Raw genomic sequence first — 22,225 nt, forward strand, 5'->3', positions numbered from 1 at the left:
TCTCGGATACCCCCCCCCTTTCCGAGTTCCTACCCCAGATTATACTAGGGGTCAATAATTAAGATATTTTCTTTTGGCCCATAATTTCGGGAGCATGTTAGAATAAGATTTTACAGCTCAAGGTCAACGGAAGCTCCAGAATCACCTGGGAATCCCGCCACAATAAAAGGTCAGAAATGTTAGGTGATTTTTACTTTAATTATCATATCGTTATCGGCCTGGGCTATTTAACGTTGCGCTATACTACGCCCCTTAGTCTAAGTTTTGTAAGCCATTCATTTAATAAGTGTAAAATAACCCGATGATGCGTCGATCTGGTTGGGGGCCGTGCTCCTCCTCCTTCCTATTCATCATCCACACCGGGGAAGACTACGTCATCAAGAAAATCATCAAAGGAGAGGCAGCAACTTCTTCCCCTACGTCAGACTATCTTGAGAGTTCAACCTTATAGATGGAAACAACCTATGGACTCGGGAACAAGACCTGATAGCCTTAGAGCAGGCGAAACTGTCCTCGAGTCACCTTGGAGGTATATAGGAATCATGCTAGAGCCTTCCCTACGTGGAAGAATAATGGTATGGGAATGGATTAGGCTGTCGCTTGCTTCTACTCGAAGGTGGCTCCTATCCATCCGTAGTTCACGAGCCAGAGCCGACTCAATCTCACGCTACCGTTGTGACTGTCGGCAATATTTAGAGTCATGTAGGACAAGACGGACTCCTGGCGACAATAGGAAACAGAATATCCGCTAGACGAAAGGATCGCACCGTCCCGTGGATCCTCGTGATTTTTCGGCAATCCGATCGATATCCGAACCTATAAATTATTAGGTGGGGATGATCGCGAATTGCCAGGAAGAGAATCTCGCTATCGCCATTCCATCGTGAGCTCTGGAGCATCCTAGACCTGGTCAGCCGTCGCTCTTCGGAGGCCTCTTCCGGTTGTTCCCTGCCGATCCTGTATCCGAGAGACGAGACGAGAGCCAAGAATAGAAGGAAGTTGGTGGAGTGGTGAGTGCCTCCTCCAGATCGACCACGCCAGAAATATTGTATTCGTCCTTGTACCTAATATAGCCCATTTCGATTTCGCTTTCGTATGATCACGGCCGAGTGTTACATGAAGATACGTTGAGTTAGATGAATTCATAGAGTGTTGGAGGGTTGACTGGGGAAAACAATCACATTTTCTTCCCGTTAAGTATCGTTTGGCGGTGTCGCGCGTCGAGGCCTGCCTACTGTAGGCTCGACATAATTTTCTGTATATTTAGTAGAGTATCCGGGACGAAATTGCCCGTGTTTAACGTTCTTTGGGAGTCGATGATCTGAGATTGAGTGTCGTAGGTCATCCATTCCTTTCCCCAGTTCACTCGCCATTTTTGCTGAATAAAGTCTCCGCTTTTGAGGCGTGTGAGTCCAGTAGAGTCTTGTTTTGAGTTAATATTGGAGTTAAAGGTCAACGATATCGGTAGGGAGCCCTGATCATATGGAGGTTTCCTTAATCCTTTATGTCAACGTATTGTAAATTAATTTTGGGATCTCCCCTTTATGTTATATTGTATTTTCGACTCATAATTTCTTGCGTTTTATTTGCCATGTCCGGGTGGACTTATAATGGAGCATAATCGGGAAATTTGACTATAACGTGGCGGACCGAATTAGTAATTATTTTTGAGAGGCTAGGTCTTGTTAACCAAATATGTGGTCCCCTCAGTAGGTGTAAATCTCCGGAACTTTGTTAATAAACCTACTAATTTTTCTTATTAAATCTGGTCTTTTCTTTCTTCGGATCTTATCGGACTTTGGCGATTCTCTTGTCGATATTAGCTGAAACCTCTCCTAACCCTGCCCCTCACCATAATCCAGTTTGGGACCGAGCTAGCCCAGCTATGTGGGGATTCTGATTTCGAATGATAGATCGGGTACGAAGGGTAAAGTTATAGAGAAAATGGTCTACGTGGACCTGGCGCCCAACATATCGATTCTTACGTTATAGGTTTTATAGTATTCAAATATAGTGGTGTAATTAATCGTGAGTATTAGTTTTTTTTTAATTATTTGCGTGTATCGTCCCCAACAATTGTGATAGAAAGAGAGAGTATATTTTGCTCTACGCGGCAAGCAATCGCGGGAGATTTTGCCGCGTAACAAATTTTGGCGCCCAACGTGGGGCTTGAGAGGCTAGAAATTTAAGGAAATTTCTCTAGATATTTCAGCGATAACGATAGTTTTGCAGATATTTTCGGGTTAGTGTGGTTTTCGATAGATATTTTCGAGATAAAGAAAATTTTATAGACATTTTAGCGATAAGGCAAATTCCTGTAGGTATTTTTGAAATAACGGAAATTTTGTGGTCATTATCGAGAGTTATTAAGTAACCTATTATGGGTTTAATTGTGCTGCTTTAGCCAGTATAGATTTTAAGTATATATTCTTAACGAATTTTTGCGTGTAGGTCACGCTTGTTTGTTTACTTGGCGTAGGTGTACCGTGAGAGTAAGGCGAGCTAAAGCCTTACGAGCAAGCCCAATTGAAAAAGTGTTATAAGAACTGTTTAGCCTTTTCTTATAACGGTGACTAAGCTCACGCGTCGATTGTCGGTAATCTACAGACGGTAGATCTGTGATTGAGTTACCGTATCCCTTTTATTAATGCTTGTCGTAATAAATTGTTTGTCCTATTAGGGAAAATCCCTATTTTATAGTTACTATACTCTAGCGGGATTGGCTCAGGTTCACCCTCCCGCGTTTTCCCGATTTCCGGCAACGCGTTTCCGCGATTTTTCGATATAGAGCTTCCGCGATCCCGTATAGGTCCGCGTTTACGACTAATAGCTTATAAATTATCGATTACGATAGTTGGAACGTTTTGAGGGATATTCGTTGGTAAATTATGCCCCAAGATTTGAAAGACATACCCGAACACCTACGGTGGGTGTTCGAACTCAACGAACATGACGCGAGAAAGAAATTGGAAACATATGGATTGGACACAAAGGGGCTCATTCCCGTTTTACGTACGCGGTTATTTAAATATTTACGGGATATGGCTACCGGTCAGGACGTTACTCGGAGCGCGAGTATCGAAACCCCTTCCGTACGAGAGACCCCACAAGAGCCGAAAGGTACCCCGATCCCGGTTTCTAGCCTCCCTACCGTTCACGAAACGATATCGGGAGCGAGACGTAAAAGCTTCCAACCGGACCTCTCCCTACCGCGACCGAGGAATTCCAGTCCGGTGAGAGAATCGTCGACTGACCGATCCAACCCAACTACTATCGCGCAAATTCGCGAAGAGATAACGGCCGACATTCTAAGAAGGCTAGGACATATCGGCCTCGATTCGCAGGCAAGGAATCTCTCCCCCGTACGATCGCTAGACGCGGAGGAAATTGAGGATGAGATTTTGAACTCTGCGGGGAGAGGAGCCCCAGGAGACCTTGTTAATTGGGAACTACCCCGCCGTCCGGGCCCCGAACGTTACCACCGAGTTCCGCCTCCCACCCAATATAGTATTCCCGCGGATCGTTACCGAACGCGTGATAACGCGCAACAATTTTCCCACGTACATGCCACTCTCAAGCGAATGAACGTTTCTTTCAGTGGCCGAGCGAACGAGGACGTGGAGGCCTTTCTGCTGCGATTGTCGGAAACACGTGGCGTTTTTAATCTTCGCGATTCCGAACTTCTGACCTACGTTCCATTCGTAGTTACCGGTATCGCCCTACATTGGTTCCGTAGCCATCAAAGAGAGTGGGTGCAGTGGCGAGATTTCGAGGCAGCCTTCCGATCCCGATTTGGAGCTCGATCCTTCCAAGTTTCTCTACAAGTCGAAATTGCGCGGAGGACCCAGGGCGACAGCGAACCCGTCGCTGATTACCTAACCTGCATACGTGCCCTGATGGATCGCGTTACTCCTCCCTGGTCGGAGACAGAGAGATTAAATTGGGCTCACATTAATATGTTACCGCGATATCAGGCCCTGATCGATATTCAGAGTGTAGCGAGTTTAGACGCTCTTGAGTTCCGAGCTATGCGGATAGAGGCTAGTTTTCTTCGGCATTCCGGTTTCCCGCAACCTCCAACACCGGAGCGCTCCTTGTTCCCTGATCTAGCATATCGGCCAGCTCCAAGACCCACGCGGCGTGCTCCCCAGCCTGTCTTTTCGTTAGGAGAGCTCGAAGAGCCTACCAGGGAAGAAACCGGAGAAAATAACACGAACCTATCGTCCACTACCGATTTCGTTGCTCTCGCCAACTCTAACTGCCGAACCTCGAAACCTACCGCCAAGTCTTCACCCCCAATACCGACGACAGTCCCCGTCAATGCTTCACCGGGCGTGTCTACCGTTCACGCGATGAACACTAACCCTTTCGTACCCTCATTGGATTCTGACTCCCGGACGTCGCCAACCACCGCCCGCACATTAATATGTTGGAATTGTCGAAAAGAAGGACACCGATATGCCGCGTGCACGATACCTCGAAATCTGTTCTGCTATCGTTGCGGTCATGCGGACGTGATTAGGTCCAACTGCCCCTCGTGTTCGGGAAACCAAGGAAAGGCGTCGTAAACATGGCTACGTCTCCTTCCGCTATCGCCTCGGGATCGCCAGTCCATGTACCTCTCTCTATATCGTCACCTACACTTACTCCCAAGGATGCAGTCAAGCTTGACTCCTTTTTGATAATTTCGGACTCAGAGTCTAGCATTTTTAAGATCGGATGTCAACCGAAATCATTATTCTATCTACCAGTCACCATCCAAGGCCAATCCATCTCGGTATTAATCGATAGTGGAGCCTCGCGGACTTTCATAGGAAAACGGGGACTTTTGTCTCTCGCGGAACTACCAATTCGAACCCCCAACACCGAGCCTATCAAAGTTATGACCGCGGACGGACACCTGGAACTGTTGGAAGAACAAGTAACTTTAGCGATTTCCATCGAGGATCGAACTCTGCCAATTAATGTCGTTATTTTTCCGTCGTTAGCTGTCCCTCTAGTGCTCGGACTAGACGCTCTTGCTTCGTTTGCCGTCGTCATTAATTGCGCAGAGGCTAGCTGGTATTTCAGGGACGAACCCTATCACGTTTATCCTTTCTATCGTGCCCCCGCGGACATTGAGGACGACCACCTACCGAAAAACCTTTCGGGATGTCAAGGAATAGTCGAATTATGCGACAATGAAAAATTTCGCTTAGAACAATTCTTAGATGAGCATATACCGCGCTTACGACAAGCTCCGGGGCTCACTCATTTAACCGAACATCGGATCGACGTAGGAGGGCACCCCGCAATTAAACAACGGTATTATCCCGTGACTCCTATCGTACAACAGTCTATTTACCAGGAGGTCGACCGTTTGTTAGCCGAAAATATTATCGAACCATCACAGAGCGACTGGTCGTCTCCTATCGTGATGGTTAAGAAGGCCAACGGCACATATAGATTTTGTTTAGATTTTCGACGGGTTAACGCCGTCTCCAAGAAAGACGCGTATCCTCTACCGTATATGAATACCATCTTAGACAAACTTCGCTCTGCTCGATATATTACCGCTCTCGACTTGAGTCAGGCTTATTTTCAGATCCCTATGGCTTCCGATAGTAAGGAAATTACCGCGTTTACCGTTCCGGGAAAAGGCCTGTTCCATTTTCGGAGAATGCCCTTCGGATTGACCGGTGCCCCGGCCACCTTTCAGCGTTTGTTAGACAAAGTGATAGGGCCCGAGATGGAGCCACATGTTTTCGCCTACTTGGATGATATAATCATCGTGACTGCCGATTTCGATGAACATTTGGAGTGGCTGAAACGAGTCTTTGCGCGAATTATTGAGGCGGGCTTACTTATTAATCCTGAAAAGAGTGAATTCTGTAAATCCAATGTTCGATACTTGGGTTTCAGAATTGATGAAGAAGGCTTGCGTACCGATCCCGATAAAATCTCGCCAATTTTGCAGTATCCCCGACCCAAGAACGTTAAACAAATTAGACGCTTCTTGGGAATGACCTCCTGGTATCGCCGGTTCGTGCCAAATTTCGCTACCGTCGCCGAACCTTTAAATCGATTATTGAAGAAAAAGCAAATGTGGGTGTGGGACTCGGAACAAGAAGAAGCCTTTCACCTGCTCAAAACACGCCTAACGACGACTCCGATATTGACCTGTCCTGATTTCGATCTACCGTTCGTCCTTCAAACTGACGCGAGCACGATCGGATTGGGTGCCGTATTAACGCAGAGCAAGGACGATCAGGAATTTGTAATAGCGTATGCTAGTCGAACCTTGACCGATCAAGAACGGAAGTATTCCGCGACCGAACTAGAATGTCTTGCCGTATTATGGTCAATCAAGAAATTTCGAGGTTACCTAGAAGGGTACTCGTTTACTGTAGTGACCGACCATAGCAGTTTGCGATGGCTGCAAAATCTCAAAGATCCGACTGGTCGACTCGCCAGATGGTCACTCGATCTTATGCAGTACAATTTCGACGTGATGTATCGAAAGGGCTCCTTAAATCTGGTACCGGATGCCCTGTCAAGGATGTACGAGCCACTCGAAGGAGAAACTGACGATTATGCCGCTGTGGAACCCTTCAATCCCGACTTGGCGAACACCATTCTCGCTTTCCCGAACGATACCGATTCCGCCCTCTATGAGTCACCCGATGAGTCTGGTTCGAAATTAGTAACCAACGAGTACGCGACAACCCCCGTACCACCGTACCTAGGTCAATTTTCCGGTACTTCGTATGAGAATCTTCATGCGATCACGCGAAGTCAGACCGTGGATCCCTGTAGCTCTCAGGATGACCCGTCTGTTTCCCCTCCCGATCCCGTTGAACCCACCATCTTGCTCGAAAACGATAACCTCATCGATCCAGAAGATGAGTGGTATAACAAACGCCGGTCGATTCTGACCGAAACGCCGGAAAAACTCCCGAATTATCAGCTTTACAAGGGAAAAATTTATTATTATCGACCCCGTACCGATACCGATTCCGAACTAGAAGACCTCCAACCCTGGAAGCTAGTCCTGCCACAAATCGTTCGTCATGAAGCCATAACCCAGGCTCACTCTTTACCGCAGGCCGGTCACCTCGGCATTGAAAAGACCTACCACCGCCTAACCATTCGTTATTTTTGGCCGGGAATGTATCGAGAGATCGTCGCCTTCATTAAAAGTTGCGATACCTGTCAACGATGCAAAGTCGAACAACAGTCTCCGAAAGGATTCATGGGTCGAAGAATCGCGGAAATGCCATGGGATATCGTGACCGTCGATTTAATGGGGCCCCTTCCAAAAAGTACTCGCGGATTCGTATACATCTTGGTATTCCAAGATCTCTTTACAAAATGGATCGAGTGTGGTCCCTTGCGTACCGCTACCGGGGCAAAGGTTAAAGAGGCCTTTCACGAAATGATACTTTCTCGTTGGGGAGCCCCCAGGGTTCTGCATTCGGATAATGGGACCGAATTTGTTAATAAAGTCATAAAAGACCTGTGCGCTGAATACCGACTCGTACGTTCGACTACGCCACCGTATAGACCCGAAGCTAACCCCGTGGAGCGAACGAACCGAGTGTTAAAAACCATGATCGTTTCGTTTTTGGAGGAAAATCATCGTGATTGGGATGTCCATCTCTCTGACTTCCGTTTCGCGTATAATACAGCCTGGCACTCGGCTACGGGAATAACTCCAGCTTTCCTAAATTTAGGGCGAGAACCTGAACCAATTCGTCACTATCGCTATGCCGAGATGGAAACCCTAGACTCTACCTTACCTACCGATATCAATACTACCTCCTGGAAGCAACGAGCCAAACGTATACGAGATTTGCAGGAGAGAATAGCAATGCGACTGGAGGAAACTTTTGATAAAACCGCTCAACGGTATAACACTCATCGACGAGATATTCGCTTAAGGGTGGGAGATTTAGTCCTGACAAAAACTCGCAGATTATCCTCCAGCGAGGATAGGATTGCCGCCAAATTATTCCCGAAATATCACGGCCCTTATCGTGTTATTAAAATTCTATCGCCTACCGTCTATGAAGTTGAAAGCCTGGACAGTCAAAAACGCGTTAAAACTCACATAGTTGACGTTAAACTGTATACTCCACCTCGCTAATCTGGTTAAAAAAAAAAAAAAAAAAAATAAATAAATAATATACTACTTTGTATATGTAACTATATATATATATGACTAAGTTAATCTCAAGTAGCATCGATAAAATCATCGGAGTAGCGCTAAGTTGCTTGTTTGTACTCGAGCGGAATCACCAGCTCTCACTTGTTCGTGCGCAGCGGCGGTCGAAAGCCAACCCTACCGCGACAACAGATCAAAACAATGAGATTCTCGGAAGACCAAGCGAGCGAGAAAACATAAACAGAGACGATGCTAGGTAAGAAGAGGATTGTTTAACATCGCGGGGGTAATTCGTGATCCTTCGGTGACCCGATCGATGCCCGAACTCCGTAACCGAGGAGTGGGGGTAGTCGCCAGTTAACGAAACCGTAGTATCCCTCAATGCATTCCCGACCGGCCACCGGAATTCTCTGTGCTAATAAACATAATCTCGTGTAAATTACCGATTCCATCGAGGTGAAAGTCGCATTGTTACAAACATCAGTGAGGCCTGTCCTAACCGGAGTAACCCCGAAATCAAGTCTTAGTATCAGAAGTGAGCCGTCGACAAGTGGAAGAAAAAGAAAAAAAAATAAGTAAAAAAAAAAAAGAAAACTAAAACCTTATAAACCAACAACTCACAAGAGAAAGAAGGAAAATGCCCTTCTTTATGAGCGACGCGGAGGTGCTAGCTCCTCTGGGTAAGTTTCTCCCGGCGATGAACGACCTTATCCGCCAGCCCGGATTTAATGAGGCTTTGGAAGAAGTCCTGCACCGCTACCGTCAGTCTCGCCTCGTCCCGGGCTATGTTGGTCGTCCTAACTCACACGAATCGCTGCAAGAACCAGACGTCGGGGACGCAGCTCTATCCGCCGTAGTAGCTATTTTCGATCCCCGCCGGAAAATTGGCGTTCCGAATACGTGGGACGGGAGAACCGATCCAAACGTTTGCAAGGAGGACCTGCCCGAGATCACTACCAGGGATGCCTCTACCGCTACAGATCCCATGCCGAAGAAGCCGGAAACACGAGATGCTGGGACACAGACATTGCCATTCACGGTAAAGGTCAAACAAGCTTTTGGTTGTACAGTCTGTCCTCGAATGACCATAGAATATTGGGAGGAACCTGATGACAACGCGGAACCCGGATGGAACGGGATCCTATGCCAGCCGTCCACTTAAAAAAAAACGGCCACCTCCACTTACATCAATCCCGCCCGCCCGCCAGTGTATGATCCGTGGTACGAAAAGACAGCGATGGAGGAAAAGTCGACCCACGATATTGTTCCGGCTTCCTACGTGCCCCACCATCTCCGCGAGCGGGCCTGTCACAATTGTGGTGAACTCGGACACGTCTATAGTTCCTGTAAGAAACCGCGCGGTCGGTTTTGCTATAGATGCGGCAAACCAGGGGTCAATCTACGGGAATGTTCGCGTTGCGGTGACGAATGGGCTCGAGAGACCTTGGCGAGACAAGAATTCCTCAAGAGCAAAAAGAAAGCCGACCACATCCCGATTCCGTTCGGGCCTGGAAATTAATCCTAGAGATCACAGTTGCTAACGTCGGATATGTACGACTACGCCTATCGCCTTCTAACGCTAACTATATTTTTTTTTCTTTCTCTTTCTCTCTCCTTTTGTTATATATATGTGTATTTGGTTTTGTTTAATCGGGTATGTACCAAAAGTTTTTTTTTTTTGTTTGATTTGGGGAAGGGCACGACGGGTACTGTATTAAAGTGTATTCCTCAGTGCTCAGATATCCAAGTTCCGTTTCGTGTATCCCGCTATCAGAGAGAGCGCGTTTCCCCCCCCCCCCCCCCTGTAACCATACTACCACTATACTTCTATATTCACTTATATATCCATGTATAACTACTACATAATTATAAAGCCAATAAATTTCCTTTTCGTTCATCAAACATCATCCGTATTTCGTCTACTTAATCCCCGCCTCCTCTGCAAAGAGCCCGCTAATGAATCTACCTCGAACAACCTAAAAAAAAAAAAAAAAAAAAAAAAAATAGCTCCGGTATTCCCCTGGATTCCTTTATGCATCCCTACCAAATCCGTGCTTTGTGCACCCCTATACTTAAAATCTTCCTATATGTACATTTTCTCACCTTCCCTCCTCCTACCTTCCGTTATTTTCATATTTCCTTCATGTTTTTAGCCCCCCCCTAACGTAACCTTCCATGGGATTTCCTCCTCGTTATTGGCTGGCCGATTTGATGGAGGACCTAGGGTCGGTCCCCGTTGCCAGGGAGGGGGGAGTTGTGACGTGGCCCATTCTATACGTCTGGGTGGCGTCACAATTATATTTCTAGAAAAGGGCTTCCTCCTACTCTCGGATACCCCCCCCCCCTTTCCGAGTTCCTACCCCAGATTATACTAGGAGTCAATAATTAAGATATTTTCTTTTGGCCCATAATTTCGGGAGCATGTTAGAATAAGATTTTACAGCTCAAGGTCAACGGAAGCTCCAGAATCACCTGGGAATCCCGCCACAATAAAAGGTCAGAAATGTTAGGTGATTTTTACTTTAATTATCATATCGTTATCGGCCTGGGCTATTTAACGTTGCGCTATACTACGCCCCTTAGTCTAAGTTTTGTAAGCCATTCATTTAATAAGTGTAAAATAACCCGATGATGCGTCGATCTGGTTGGGGGCCGTGCTCCTCCTCCTTCCTATTCATCATCCACACCGGGGAAGACTACGTCATCAAGAAAATCATCAAAGGAGAGGCAGCAACTTCTTCCCCTACGTCAGACTATCTTGAGAGTTCAACCTTATAGATGGAAACAACCTATGGACTCGGGAACAAGACCTGATAGCCTTAGAGCAGGCGAAACTGTCCTCGAGTCACCTTGGAGGTATATAGGAATCATGCTAGAGCCTTCCCTACGTGGAAGAATAATGGTATGGGAATGGATTAGGCTGTCGCTTGCTTCTACTCGAAGGTGGCTCCTATCCATCCGTAGTTCACGAGCCAGAGCCGACTCAATCTCACGCTACCGTTGTGACTGTCGGCAATATTTAGAGTCATGTAGGACAAGACGGACTCCTGGCGACAATAGGAAACAGAATATCCGCTAGACGAAAGGATCGCACCGTCCCGTGGATCCTCGTGATTTTTCGGCAATCCGATCGATATCCGAACCTATAAATTATTAGGTGGGGATGATCGCGAATTGCCAGGAAGAGAATCTCGCTATCGCCATTCCATCGTGAGCTCTGGAGCATCCTAGACCTGGTCAGCCGTCGCTCTTCGGAGGCCTCTTCCGGTTGTTCCCTGCCGATCCTGTATCCGAGAGACGAGACGAGAGCCAAGAATAGAAGGAAGTTGGTGGAGTGGTGAGTGCCTCCTCCAGATCGACCACGCCAGAAATATTGTATTCGTCCTTGTACCTAATATAGCCCATTTCGATTTCGCTTTCGTATGATCACGGCCGAGTGTTACATGAAGATACGTTGAGTTAGATGAATTCATAGAGTGTTGGAGGGTTGACTGGGGAAAACAATCACATTTTCTTCCCGTTAAGTATCGTTTGGCGGTGTCGCGCGTCGAGGCCTGCCTACTGTAGGCTCGACATAATTTTCTGTATATTTAGTAGAGTATCCGGGACGAAATTGCCCGTGTTTAACGTTCTTTGGGAGTCGATGATCTGAGATTGAGTGTCGTAGGTCATCCATTCCTTTCCCCAGTTCACTCGCCATTTTTGCTGAATAAAGTCTCCGCTTTTGAGGCGTGTGAGTCCAGTAGAGTCTTGTTTTGAGTTAATATTGGAGTTAAAGGTCAACGATATCGGTAGGGAGCCCTGATCATATGGAGGTTTCCTTAATCCTTTATGTCAACGTATTGTAAATTAATTTTGGGATCTCCCCTTTATGTTATATTGTATTTTCGACTCATAATTTCTTGCGTTTTATTTGCCATGTCCGGGTGGACTTATAATGGAGCATAATCGGGAAATTTGACTATAACGTGGCGGACCGAATTAGTAATTATTTTTGAGAGGCTAGGTCTTGTTAACCAAATATGTGGTCCCCTCAGTAGGTGTAAATCTCCGGAACTTTGTTAATAAACCTACTAATTTTTCTTATTAAATCTGGTCTTTTCTTTCTTCGGATCTTATCGGACTTTGGCGATTCTCTTGTCGATATTAGCTGAAACCTCTCCTAACCCTGCCCCTCACCATAATCCAGTTTGGGACCGAGCTAGCCCAGCTATGTGGGGATTCTGATTTCGAATGATAGATCGGGTACGAAGGGTAAAGTTATAGAGAAAATGGTCTACGTGGACCTGGCGCCCAACATATCGATTCTTACGTTATAGGTTTTATAGTATTCAAATATAGTGGTGTAATTAATCGTGAGTATTAGTTTTTTTTTAATTATTTGCGTGTATCGTCCCCAACAATTGTGATAGAAAGAGAGAGTATATTTTGCTCTACGCGGCAAGCAATCGCGGGAGATTTTGCCGCGTAACAAAGTATACTTGCTTTGTTAAAAAATAGAGCTAATACTATGCGAAAAGTAACAACATGATTTCAATTATGTCTAAGGTGAGAAATATTGGCTACGCAATCGGAGACTTTCGTCACGGGAATACAAGCTGCGCGCAAATGGAGCCTGAGGTAGACCTTACTTCGACGAGGCAAAGTGGACCATTTTGATTTTAGATGGAAGAACTAATCAAAACGCAGAGCCCAGCTATCTCGCTGCAGATTATCAAAAAAAAAAAAAAATGAAGATTGTGAAAAATATATATATTTTAAATAATAAAGTGCGTTTTTTATGCCGCAAGGCTGTTTCACCAAAATCTACGTATATTTATACGTTCCCTCAATTCCTTTCATAATAAATTAATTTTACAATATGTGTTCTCTCTCTCTCTTATATCTCTCGCGTAAAGGGCTGGGACGTTTGGCGGACCCGTTGCGAACACCGGCTGGAATTTTTCATTTCAAATTATGCATACCAATGGATGAAATAACAAAATAGGCAGATAGGTGCGCGATGTACTACACAATTTATAAAATGGAATTTAGATTCGCAAACTTCTTATAAAATTATACCACGTTATCAGTACCAAGAGATCTAACGATATAAATAAACCTTTTTGTTAAAGGCTAAACAATTGGAGTGTCACGTGATTAATTTTCCCCCACCACCGGGTTGTCACGTGACTAATTTTCCCCCACCACCGGGCTTCCCCCACCACCCTGAAGTGGGGGCAATCCCCCTCCGCTAAGAAGTGGGGGTATTTCCCCTACCTCCCCTTCCCCCGCAAAACCCCGACCCCCTCGCCACCCGGTCCCAGAATCCTTATACCCACACTACTTGTAGGATTTCGTTTATTGCCTCAGAGTATTCCTTAGACTCTGACTCCTGACTTATTCTAACAATTTCTACCTCTTTGTTTAGCGAAATCTTTATATTCGGTAACGAGGTGAAATCCCTCCCTAATAAAGCCGCAAATGCCATTGTCGTGTCGGGGACTACCAGGAATTTTATTTTTATGGGGATTTTATTGACCCATACTTCGCTCTCGAAAGTTCCCAAAACAGTAAGTTTTGAGCCGTTTATCCCGTAGAGAGATTGATTACCTGCGACACCGGTATATGCCTCGCTTTGAACGAAACTGCTACGGACCACACTCGCTGCAGACCCCGAATCTATGAGTGCCGATAGTAAGTATTTGCACTTGTTACCTGTACTATCGGTTATAAAATATCTCAATGACACTAAGTAGGGGGACAGCGGTAGAGAGACTCGTATCATGTTGGTCGTCTCTTCTGGTCTCGGCTGAGTCTGGTTTCTAGGGCAATTCGGAATCCTATGTTCCAGGCTGCCGCATTTGAAACACGCTCCCTTTTCTCGAGTTGTATTTTGTCGACAATTCTTCGCTAGGTGTCCCGCCCATCCGCAACTGAAACAGCGCAACGGTCGGCTCTCTTCCTTTGGTGCTTCTCGTGTTGCCTTTGCCGGACCTGATGACCGTCCCTTGTGGTACTGCTCCTGCGGACCTTCCCTTCGTGACCCAGGGAGAGCTGCTTGAAAGCTTCTAGAAGGTCGGTGGGCCGGGTGAATTGCATCATTCGAGCCTGGTTCCTGGTCCGAAAGTCACTTATTCCATCGATGAGGTGGTCCACTAATTCTTTTGCTTCGATGGGTACCCTGTTCGCTAACACTATCTTATCGCGGTAATAATCTACAAATGACTCTGGGTGCTTCCACACCCTCTTTTCGAACGCATTTCGCAAAGCCAGTTTATTTGGTCGATTGTTGAAGATGAGTCCCATTTCAATAAATAGTTCTCTTATACTGCAGTCGTGGTATTCTGGTCTTGAGTGGAACCAACTCAATACTTTACCTCTCAGGCGTAAACTAATTAAAATTCTCACGGAATTATCGTTTAGCTTGTACGTCTCTGTCAACAATTCTACCTGCTTCTTCCAGTTCTCGAAATTGTTGGCTACGCCGTCAAATTCGCTTAACAGGTCAATAATTGCTCGAATGTTGATCCTAGGTTCTCTTGCTCGTTCCTCATCTCCCTCCTGTGACTGCAGTAGGCTCAGTTCCCGTATGGCTAGGCGCAGCTCTTTTTCCAAAACCTCTTTCTCGCGTCTTAGGATTTCTAATTCGCGCATCGCCAAGCTATTGGTTTCCTCTGTTCTATTTCTTCCCAAATCTTGCTCTTCCGACGGCTGCTCCTCAGTCCATGTGCTTTCCGATACAACGCTGATATTTGCCGCCATTGCTTGGCTGGCTTCTCGACTGTCTTCTGATGCTTTCCGCCACACTTTCTCATCCATGGTTAATATTCTTGTTATCAATTCTGCCCTGTTTCCAGCAGTAGCCTTGCCCATTTTTCTTAATAGCTCCTTTAAGCCATTTACATTTAGGCCGTTTAGCCTATCACTGCCGATGACCTGCTCCCTTTTGAATTTCACCTTCAAACCACAACAAACACAGCACCCAACCGTTTCACTTCATGTTCTTCGCTCCGAATCTTCTAAATTCGCGATTCCTCCCAAAATCCGAAATTCTCCAAACCAACCTCAACGCTGATTCTATTCTAAAGACGATTTCAACAATGATGAATTTTGACCCCCGAATTTAGAGTCCCAACAAGAAACTTCAAGTAAACGATCAGTGTCTGCTTCGGTCAGGCATCCCGGTTGGGCGGGACAAATCCCACTTCTGAGTTATAAGAGAAACGAAGCTTACGATCACCGAATGTGAAGGATGTTAGAAAGCATCACACGCTCTTTCAGTGGGCACACTCTTTATTTACATGCTAGCGATACAATAGTTCTTAGGAGACTAACTCCCTTGGTCTTCACCAGTACGTCGTCTTATCCCTACTCTTAATTACTATAGTGTCACGTTAGGCCGGATGACGACGCTTCGACACTTACATATTGAATAAGTGCATAGTCATTTATTCAACGTGAACGACTTTTACTTATTAAATAAGAGATGAACCTATAATAACTGAAATTTCACTTATTGAGATTTAGATAGTTATAGTACCTTTTTACTTGTGGTTTTTGAATTTGGCTAAATCAACAGCCCTGATCTAAAAAAGTAATTTGTGTGTGTATATATAAACTGCCGGTCAAAATTTTAAAACCACATGAGAAATTTGGTTCAAAATCAGTCACTTCTTTAAACGCGTATAACTTCGTAATGAGGAAGGATACAATAAAATTCAAAAAACCGTTAGAAAGCTGATAAAATTCTACATATAATGAAATTAGCTCAATGCACGGAAATCGTGTAGTTATCGAATTACAATTAAATAAAAATGCTGCTAAATTTAAAAATTTTATTTTTTCGTTACGTCAATTCAACTTGTTGGAGCACTTACAATAAGTATGGTAATGTTTCGTAAGTCGAACGAAATAAATTTGCTTCAATCTGATCAGAACTAAAGAATAATACATAGATGACTTAGTCGGGAAATTTGATCCTTCTGTTGAAAGCAGCGACTTCTATAACATTGTTGTTGTACATGTAATCAAAGGATTGCGGCGCGCCTATGAAACACTGAGGCGGCAGAAGACAAGCGTATTCAAACCCCGATTCCAGGGACTAGGCGGATCTCTCCATGGTCCGTCCATGAAGATATAAGGCTCAGGAGAAGAAAAGGCGAGCAGTGCTGCTTAGCAATCCTTATAGTTACAACATATTGTAAAACTTATCAATAAATAGTGAATTCAGGAGGGTTTATGCCGTATGAGCTTCCCGCCTTGAGCTTAGCTCAAAATATCAATAGTAAATCATTTATCTACCTTCCTTATAAAGTAACATTAGTGATACAACAATTATTTTTGGTGCCTCCTGTGAGGTCATTCGAAAAGTGAAAAAGAAAAAGTGAATTGACACCTCAAAGTGGAAAGACAATCAAAGTTCACGAATCATCAGTGAATAAACAGCAGATCCAATAGAAAAAGATCATCATCTGGAAAAGGACACTGAAGTTAAGGAGAAGTCATTATACATTCAAGGTACGCTAGTCATTTGTTAAAGATCGGCGAGCAAAGAATTCATTATGGCACAAGCAAAGTATAACAGATCGAAAGTAATACTTAAAATACAATTAACACAAGTTGGCACTTTGTTAGAAAGTAACGCAATCGATATAGAGAATTTGCAACTTAGGTTACAAAGATTGACAGAAAAATATGAAATATTTGAAAAATTGTTTGAGGACATTATTTCCACAGACGAACAAGCAGAAATTACTAACGAATTCCTCGAAGTACAAGATCGATTTTTTAATATCGCGGCTAGAATTAAAAGGCTAATAGAGCAAGAAAATACAAGATTATCAAGCAACAGTATGTCAAGTTCAGCAGAGAACTCAGGAAAAAGAGTTAAACTTCCAATTGCAACTTTACCTAAATTTAACGGCAATTACGAACAATGGTTATCCTTTAAAAACAGTTTTAAAAGCATGATAGATAAAAGAGATGACCTTACTAATTTAGAAAAATTAATTTATTTGCGATCTAGCTTAGTAGACAAAGCAGCACAAAAAATATCTATATTTGATGATTCTGAAGAGAATTACAAAAGAGCTTGGGAATTATTACAAGAGTCATATGAGATAAAACGACTCATAGTTTCTAAACATCTCGAAGCTATATGCGATCTTCCAAAATTAACGCAAGAAACGCATGATGGTTTAATAAGTTTATCTGATTCAGTACACCAGCATGTCAGTGCACTAAATTCTTTGGGGGCTTCAGTTGGAACAGATATGCTAGTACATATAATAGAAAACCGGCTTCCAGAAGAGACAGCTAAAAAATGGGAACTAACATTAAAAAATGACCAATTACCTACCTTCGAACAATTGCGAAAATTTCTATCAGAAACCGCGGTACGAGCATCAAAACGTAGCGTAGTAGAAGTTAATACAATTTCAGAGGTAACGCGACAAGAACAGCCTCAAAATAAAAAAGCGAAACCTAATAAGAAACAACATATCTTTCATGTGAATGCACCGGGAGGTTGTGTAATTTGCAAGGGTCATCACCCTATATACCAATGTCAGGATTTTCTAAAAATGCCCGTTACTGAGCGATTCGAAGCAGTGAGGAAATCCGGATTCTGCATAAATTGTTTAAGGAAACATCCAGGTCGATGTATCAGATCTAAATGTAAAGAATGTCATAAGAATCACAACACTCTGTTACATTTTAAAAGACAACAAACAGCACATAGTACAGTTGTCAATGAAGCGTCGGAGAAACAGGCATGACAAGTAGCTCAACAAAATACATTAACAACAATTCCGCGATCGTCATTCGTACCATCATTAATTATGACAGCAATAATATCCGTTCAAACAATAAATAAAGATTGGATACAAGCGCGTACACTCTTAGATACATGCTCCACTGCACATTTCATTACCGAACGGTTTGCGAAGGGATTAAATTTACCCACAAAGGTATGTACAATACCAATCAGCGTTATTAATTCGATACAAGCTATTGCAAGGGCATCAGTACAATTAACAATTAGATCACGGGTTTCTGAATTTCAAAAAACTTTAACGTGTCTTGTTGTGAAAAATATATCAAGTCTTATACCTTCTAGTCCATTTCCTAGAAATACAGTCTCTATCCCTCAAACCATAAGATTAGCCGATCCGCAATTTGACTTACCACAAGAAATTGACATGTTGATTGGATCCGGAACCACATTATCTATGCTTTTAGCAGGTAAAAAAAAGGTGAAGACAGAACATTTCGAAGTGGTTTTACAAAATACTCAAGCAGGATGGGTTGTCGCCACAGAGGCAACTATGACAACAAGAACAAAACATTCGACACATAACATTAGCGTATTAACAAACCATATTGTAAAATTTTGGGAAATCGAAGATCTAGATAAGACTGATTCGATGAATGAGGAGGATAAATTATGTCAAGCACATTATGAGCAAAACGTATTTCGAGAAAATTCCGGGAGATACGTAGTGCGCTTACCATTTAGATCGAATGTTCAGTTACAGTTTCCGGAATCACGGTCTCTAGCGTTGCGACGATTACATGCAATAGAAAATAAGCTTAAAGGAAGCCCTACGTTGAAAGCCGAATATAATCGTGTAATGGATGACTACATAGCATTAGGACATATGACAGAAGTTAAAAATAAGTACAATGTAGGTTATTTCATGCCTCATCATGCAGTGGTGAAACCAAGTAGTTTCACCACCAAGGTGAGGGTTGTGTTTGACGCTTCGGCCAAGATAACTTCGGGACAAGCTTTAAACGATACACTTTTAATCGGTCCAACCATACAAAAGTCTATTTTCGAGCATCTAATCAAATTTCGACAATACAAATATGTTTTGACAGGGGATATCGAGAAGATGTATCGACAAGTACTCATTCACCCTGAAGATAGAAAGTATCAGCAAATTTTATGGCGTGTCAATGGCGAAATTAAAACCTTTGAGATTAATACAGTTACCTTCGGTGTTGCATCTGCGCCATTTTTAGCCATCAGAACTTTACACAAGCTTGCTGAAGATGAAGAACTTAACTTTCCAATAGGTGCGCATAATATTAAGAACAACATGTATGTAGACGATTTAATTACGGGTGCACAATCAATCTCTGATCTTCAAAGAATTCGAGACGAAACTACGAATATTTTATCACGTGGAGGATTCCACATAAGACAATGGGCTTCAAACAACAGTCAAATTATTAATGACGTAAATGTTCAGTCAATTCATACAAACTTTTTGCTAGACCAAGAGCCCAATATAAAAATATTAGGAATTTTTTGGAATAATGGTACGGACCACAAATTAGATATAAAGTGAATTACAGTCAGCCTACAGGCAAACTTACGAAACGAGACATTTTGTCGCAAGTTGCAACCATCTATGATCCGTTGGGTCTTTTAGGACCAATTATTTTGTATGCAAAGGCAATAATGCAAGAAACTTGGAAGTGTAAGGCTTCATGGTCCGATGAAGTTCCTTCCGAGTTGAAAAACAAATGGTCGGAATTCATTCAACAACTTGAAACTATTGAATCATTACAAATCAAACGATACATAGCAATCAACAATCCAGTTAAAACACAAATTCACGGTTTTTGCGATGCAAGTCAAGTAGGTTATGGTGCATGCATTTATATCAGGACGATTAACAACAATAGTAAGGTAGAATATCAATTATTGTGTTCTAAGTCGCGTGTTGCACCACTTAAAGGATTAACCATACCAAAGGCCGAACTTTGTGGTGCACTGTTATTGACAAGACTGTATCAAGATGTTATAAAATCATTATCACAACAAACGTTAGAATCTTTTTTCTGGACCGATTCATCTATAGTCTTACATTGGATCAATATGCCCACGAATCGGTTAAAGATTTTTGTATCAAATAGGGTAAAGGAAATTCAATCTAAAACAACCATTGCAAATTGGCATCATGTCACATCAAAAGATAACCCAGCTGATGTATTATCGCGAGGACAAAAACCGCGAGAGTTTAGTAGGAACAGCGGTTGGTTTACGGGTCCCCCCTTTTTACAGGAGCAGGAGTTCTTCCGGCCAACCAATGTTTTTACGTCTAGAATCGACTTACCAGAATTACGCGAATCGGTACATTCTATAGCAACCATTCCATACCCAGATTTTTTTCAAAAATTTTCGTCATTCGAAAAAATCATAAGAATAGTTGCTTATTGCCTTCGGTTTTGTCTTAAGAGAAAATATGTCGGACGGTTAACGATTGAAGAGATTAATAAGGCAGAAACACGAGTTTTAAAATTAATTCAACAATCATCGTTTGCGGAAGAAATAACTAGAATAAATAGGTCTAAAGATTATTCAAAGGGCCCACTAGTTGCCTTATGTCCCTTTATTGATGATTCCGGGCTAATTCGTGTCGGTGGACGTTTGAAAAAATCAAAATTATCCTTTTCTGTTCGGCATCCTATTCTTTTACCATCACGTCATCCAATTACTGATATAATAATACGCGACATACATAATCAAAATCATCACTCTGGCATACAGACTACATTAAGTATTTTAAGACAACGATTCTGGATAACGGACGGAAAAAACCAGATACGAAAAATCGTTAGAAATTGTGTCAAATGCACGCGTTTCCGAGCGGAATGTTTTAATTATAAAATGGCTGATTTGCCTAAGGTTCGGTTGACAGATGCGAGACCTTTCAATCACGTCGGTATAGATTATTGTGGTCCATTTTATTTGAAGGAACGAAAATTTAGGAATCGTACAAAGATTAAAACATATGTTTGTGTTTTTATTTGTATGGTAACTCGTGCAGTGCATTTGGAAGTCGTTAGTGACATGACAACAACGGCATTTTTGGCATCATTAAAACGATTTGCATCAAGACGTGGATTTCCACAAAGGATATATTCAGACAACGGTCAAAATTTTGTCGGAGCAAAAAATGAGCTTCACGACTTATATCAATTGCTAAAAAATGAATCATTTCAATCTAGTATTCAACAATACACGATAACAAAAAGAATACAATGGCAGTTTACAACACCATTATCCCCCCATTTTGGAGGTTTATGGGAAGCTGCTGTGAAGGTATTTAAGCATCATCTAAAACGTGTGGTCGGATTACAACTATATACGTATGAAGACTTTACTACTTTAACAACAGAAATAGAAGCCATAATGAATTCACGACCTATTTGCTCTCTCTCTTCCGATCCAAATGACCCCATAGCGTTGACTCCAGCACATTTCCTTATTGGCGAACCTTTAACAGTACTACCAGAAAGGGATGTCACATCCATTCCTCAAAACCGCCTGTCTTCATGGAAATTAATTGTGCAAGCCAAACAACATTTTTGGCAGCGGTGGTACCTAGAGTATCTTCACGAATTGCAGCAGAGACAAAAATGGACACAGAATCAAGAAAATGTTAAGGTGGGAACAATAGTATTGTTAAAGGACAAAGGTTTACCATGCATGCAATGGTCACTAGGAAGGGTGATTGAATTAATACCTTCTGATGACGGTATCGTGCGTTCAGTAAAGGTAAAAACTTCTTCTACAACGTTAAAGCGATGCGTAAAGATGTTATGTCCTTTATTACCTGAATAGACGAATAGAAGAATACAGTATAGTTATAATGTCAAATATATCTTGTAATCTGCTTTCAACGGGGGGGAGTCTGTTTCGTAAGTCGAACGAAATAAATTTGCTTCAATCTGATCAGAACTAAAGAATAATACATAGATGACTTAGTCGGGAAATTTGATCCTTCTGTTGAAAGCAGCGACTTCTATAACATTGTTGTTGTACATGTAATCAAAGGATTGCGGCGCGCCTATGAAACACTGAGGCGGCAGAAGACAAGCGTATTCAAACCCCGATTCCAGGGACTAGGCGGATCTCTCCATGGTCCGTCCATGAAGATATAAGGCTCAGGAGAAGAAAAGGCGAGCAGTGCTGCTTAGCAATCCTTATAGTTACAACATATTGTAAAACTTATCAATAAATAGTGAATTCAGGAGGGTTTATGCCGTATGAGCTTCCCGCCTTGAGCTTAGCTCAAAATATCAATA

At 43.1% G+C, this 22,225-nt stretch overlaps 2 protein-coding genes across 2 annotated transcripts; both read left to right on the plus strand.

Moving 5' to 3' along the window:
• The first annotated feature begins 16,686 nt into the window (after positions 1-16,686).
• LOC136781965 (uncharacterized) lies at positions 16,687-17,901 on the plus strand. Its single transcript, XM_066741020.1, has one exon. It carries the CDS (start codon positions 16,687-16,689, stop codon positions 17,899-17,901), a length of 1,215 nt encoding a protein of 404 aa, XP_066597117.1.
• Positions 17,902-17,964: 63 nt separating this feature from the next.
• Positions 17,965-21,761, plus strand: LOC136781966 (uncharacterized). The gene is made up of 2 exons (XM_066741021.1): positions 17,965-19,450; positions 19,564-21,761. The coding sequence occupies exons 1-2, from the start codon at positions 17,965-17,967 to the stop codon at positions 21,759-21,761; spliced, it is 3,684 nt and encodes a 1,227-aa protein (XP_066597118.1).
• Positions 21,762-22,225: the final 464 nt, after the last annotated feature.

Source organism: Prorops nasuta, unplaced genomic scaffold (genome assembly GCF_024137725.1).
Source record: "Prorops nasuta isolate Cenicafe-Biocafe unplaced genomic scaffold, Cenicafe_Pnas_1.2 PNAS00024, whole genome shotgun sequence".
Lineage (NCBI taxonomy): Eukaryota > Metazoa > Arthropoda > Insecta > Hymenoptera > Bethylidae > Prorops > Prorops nasuta.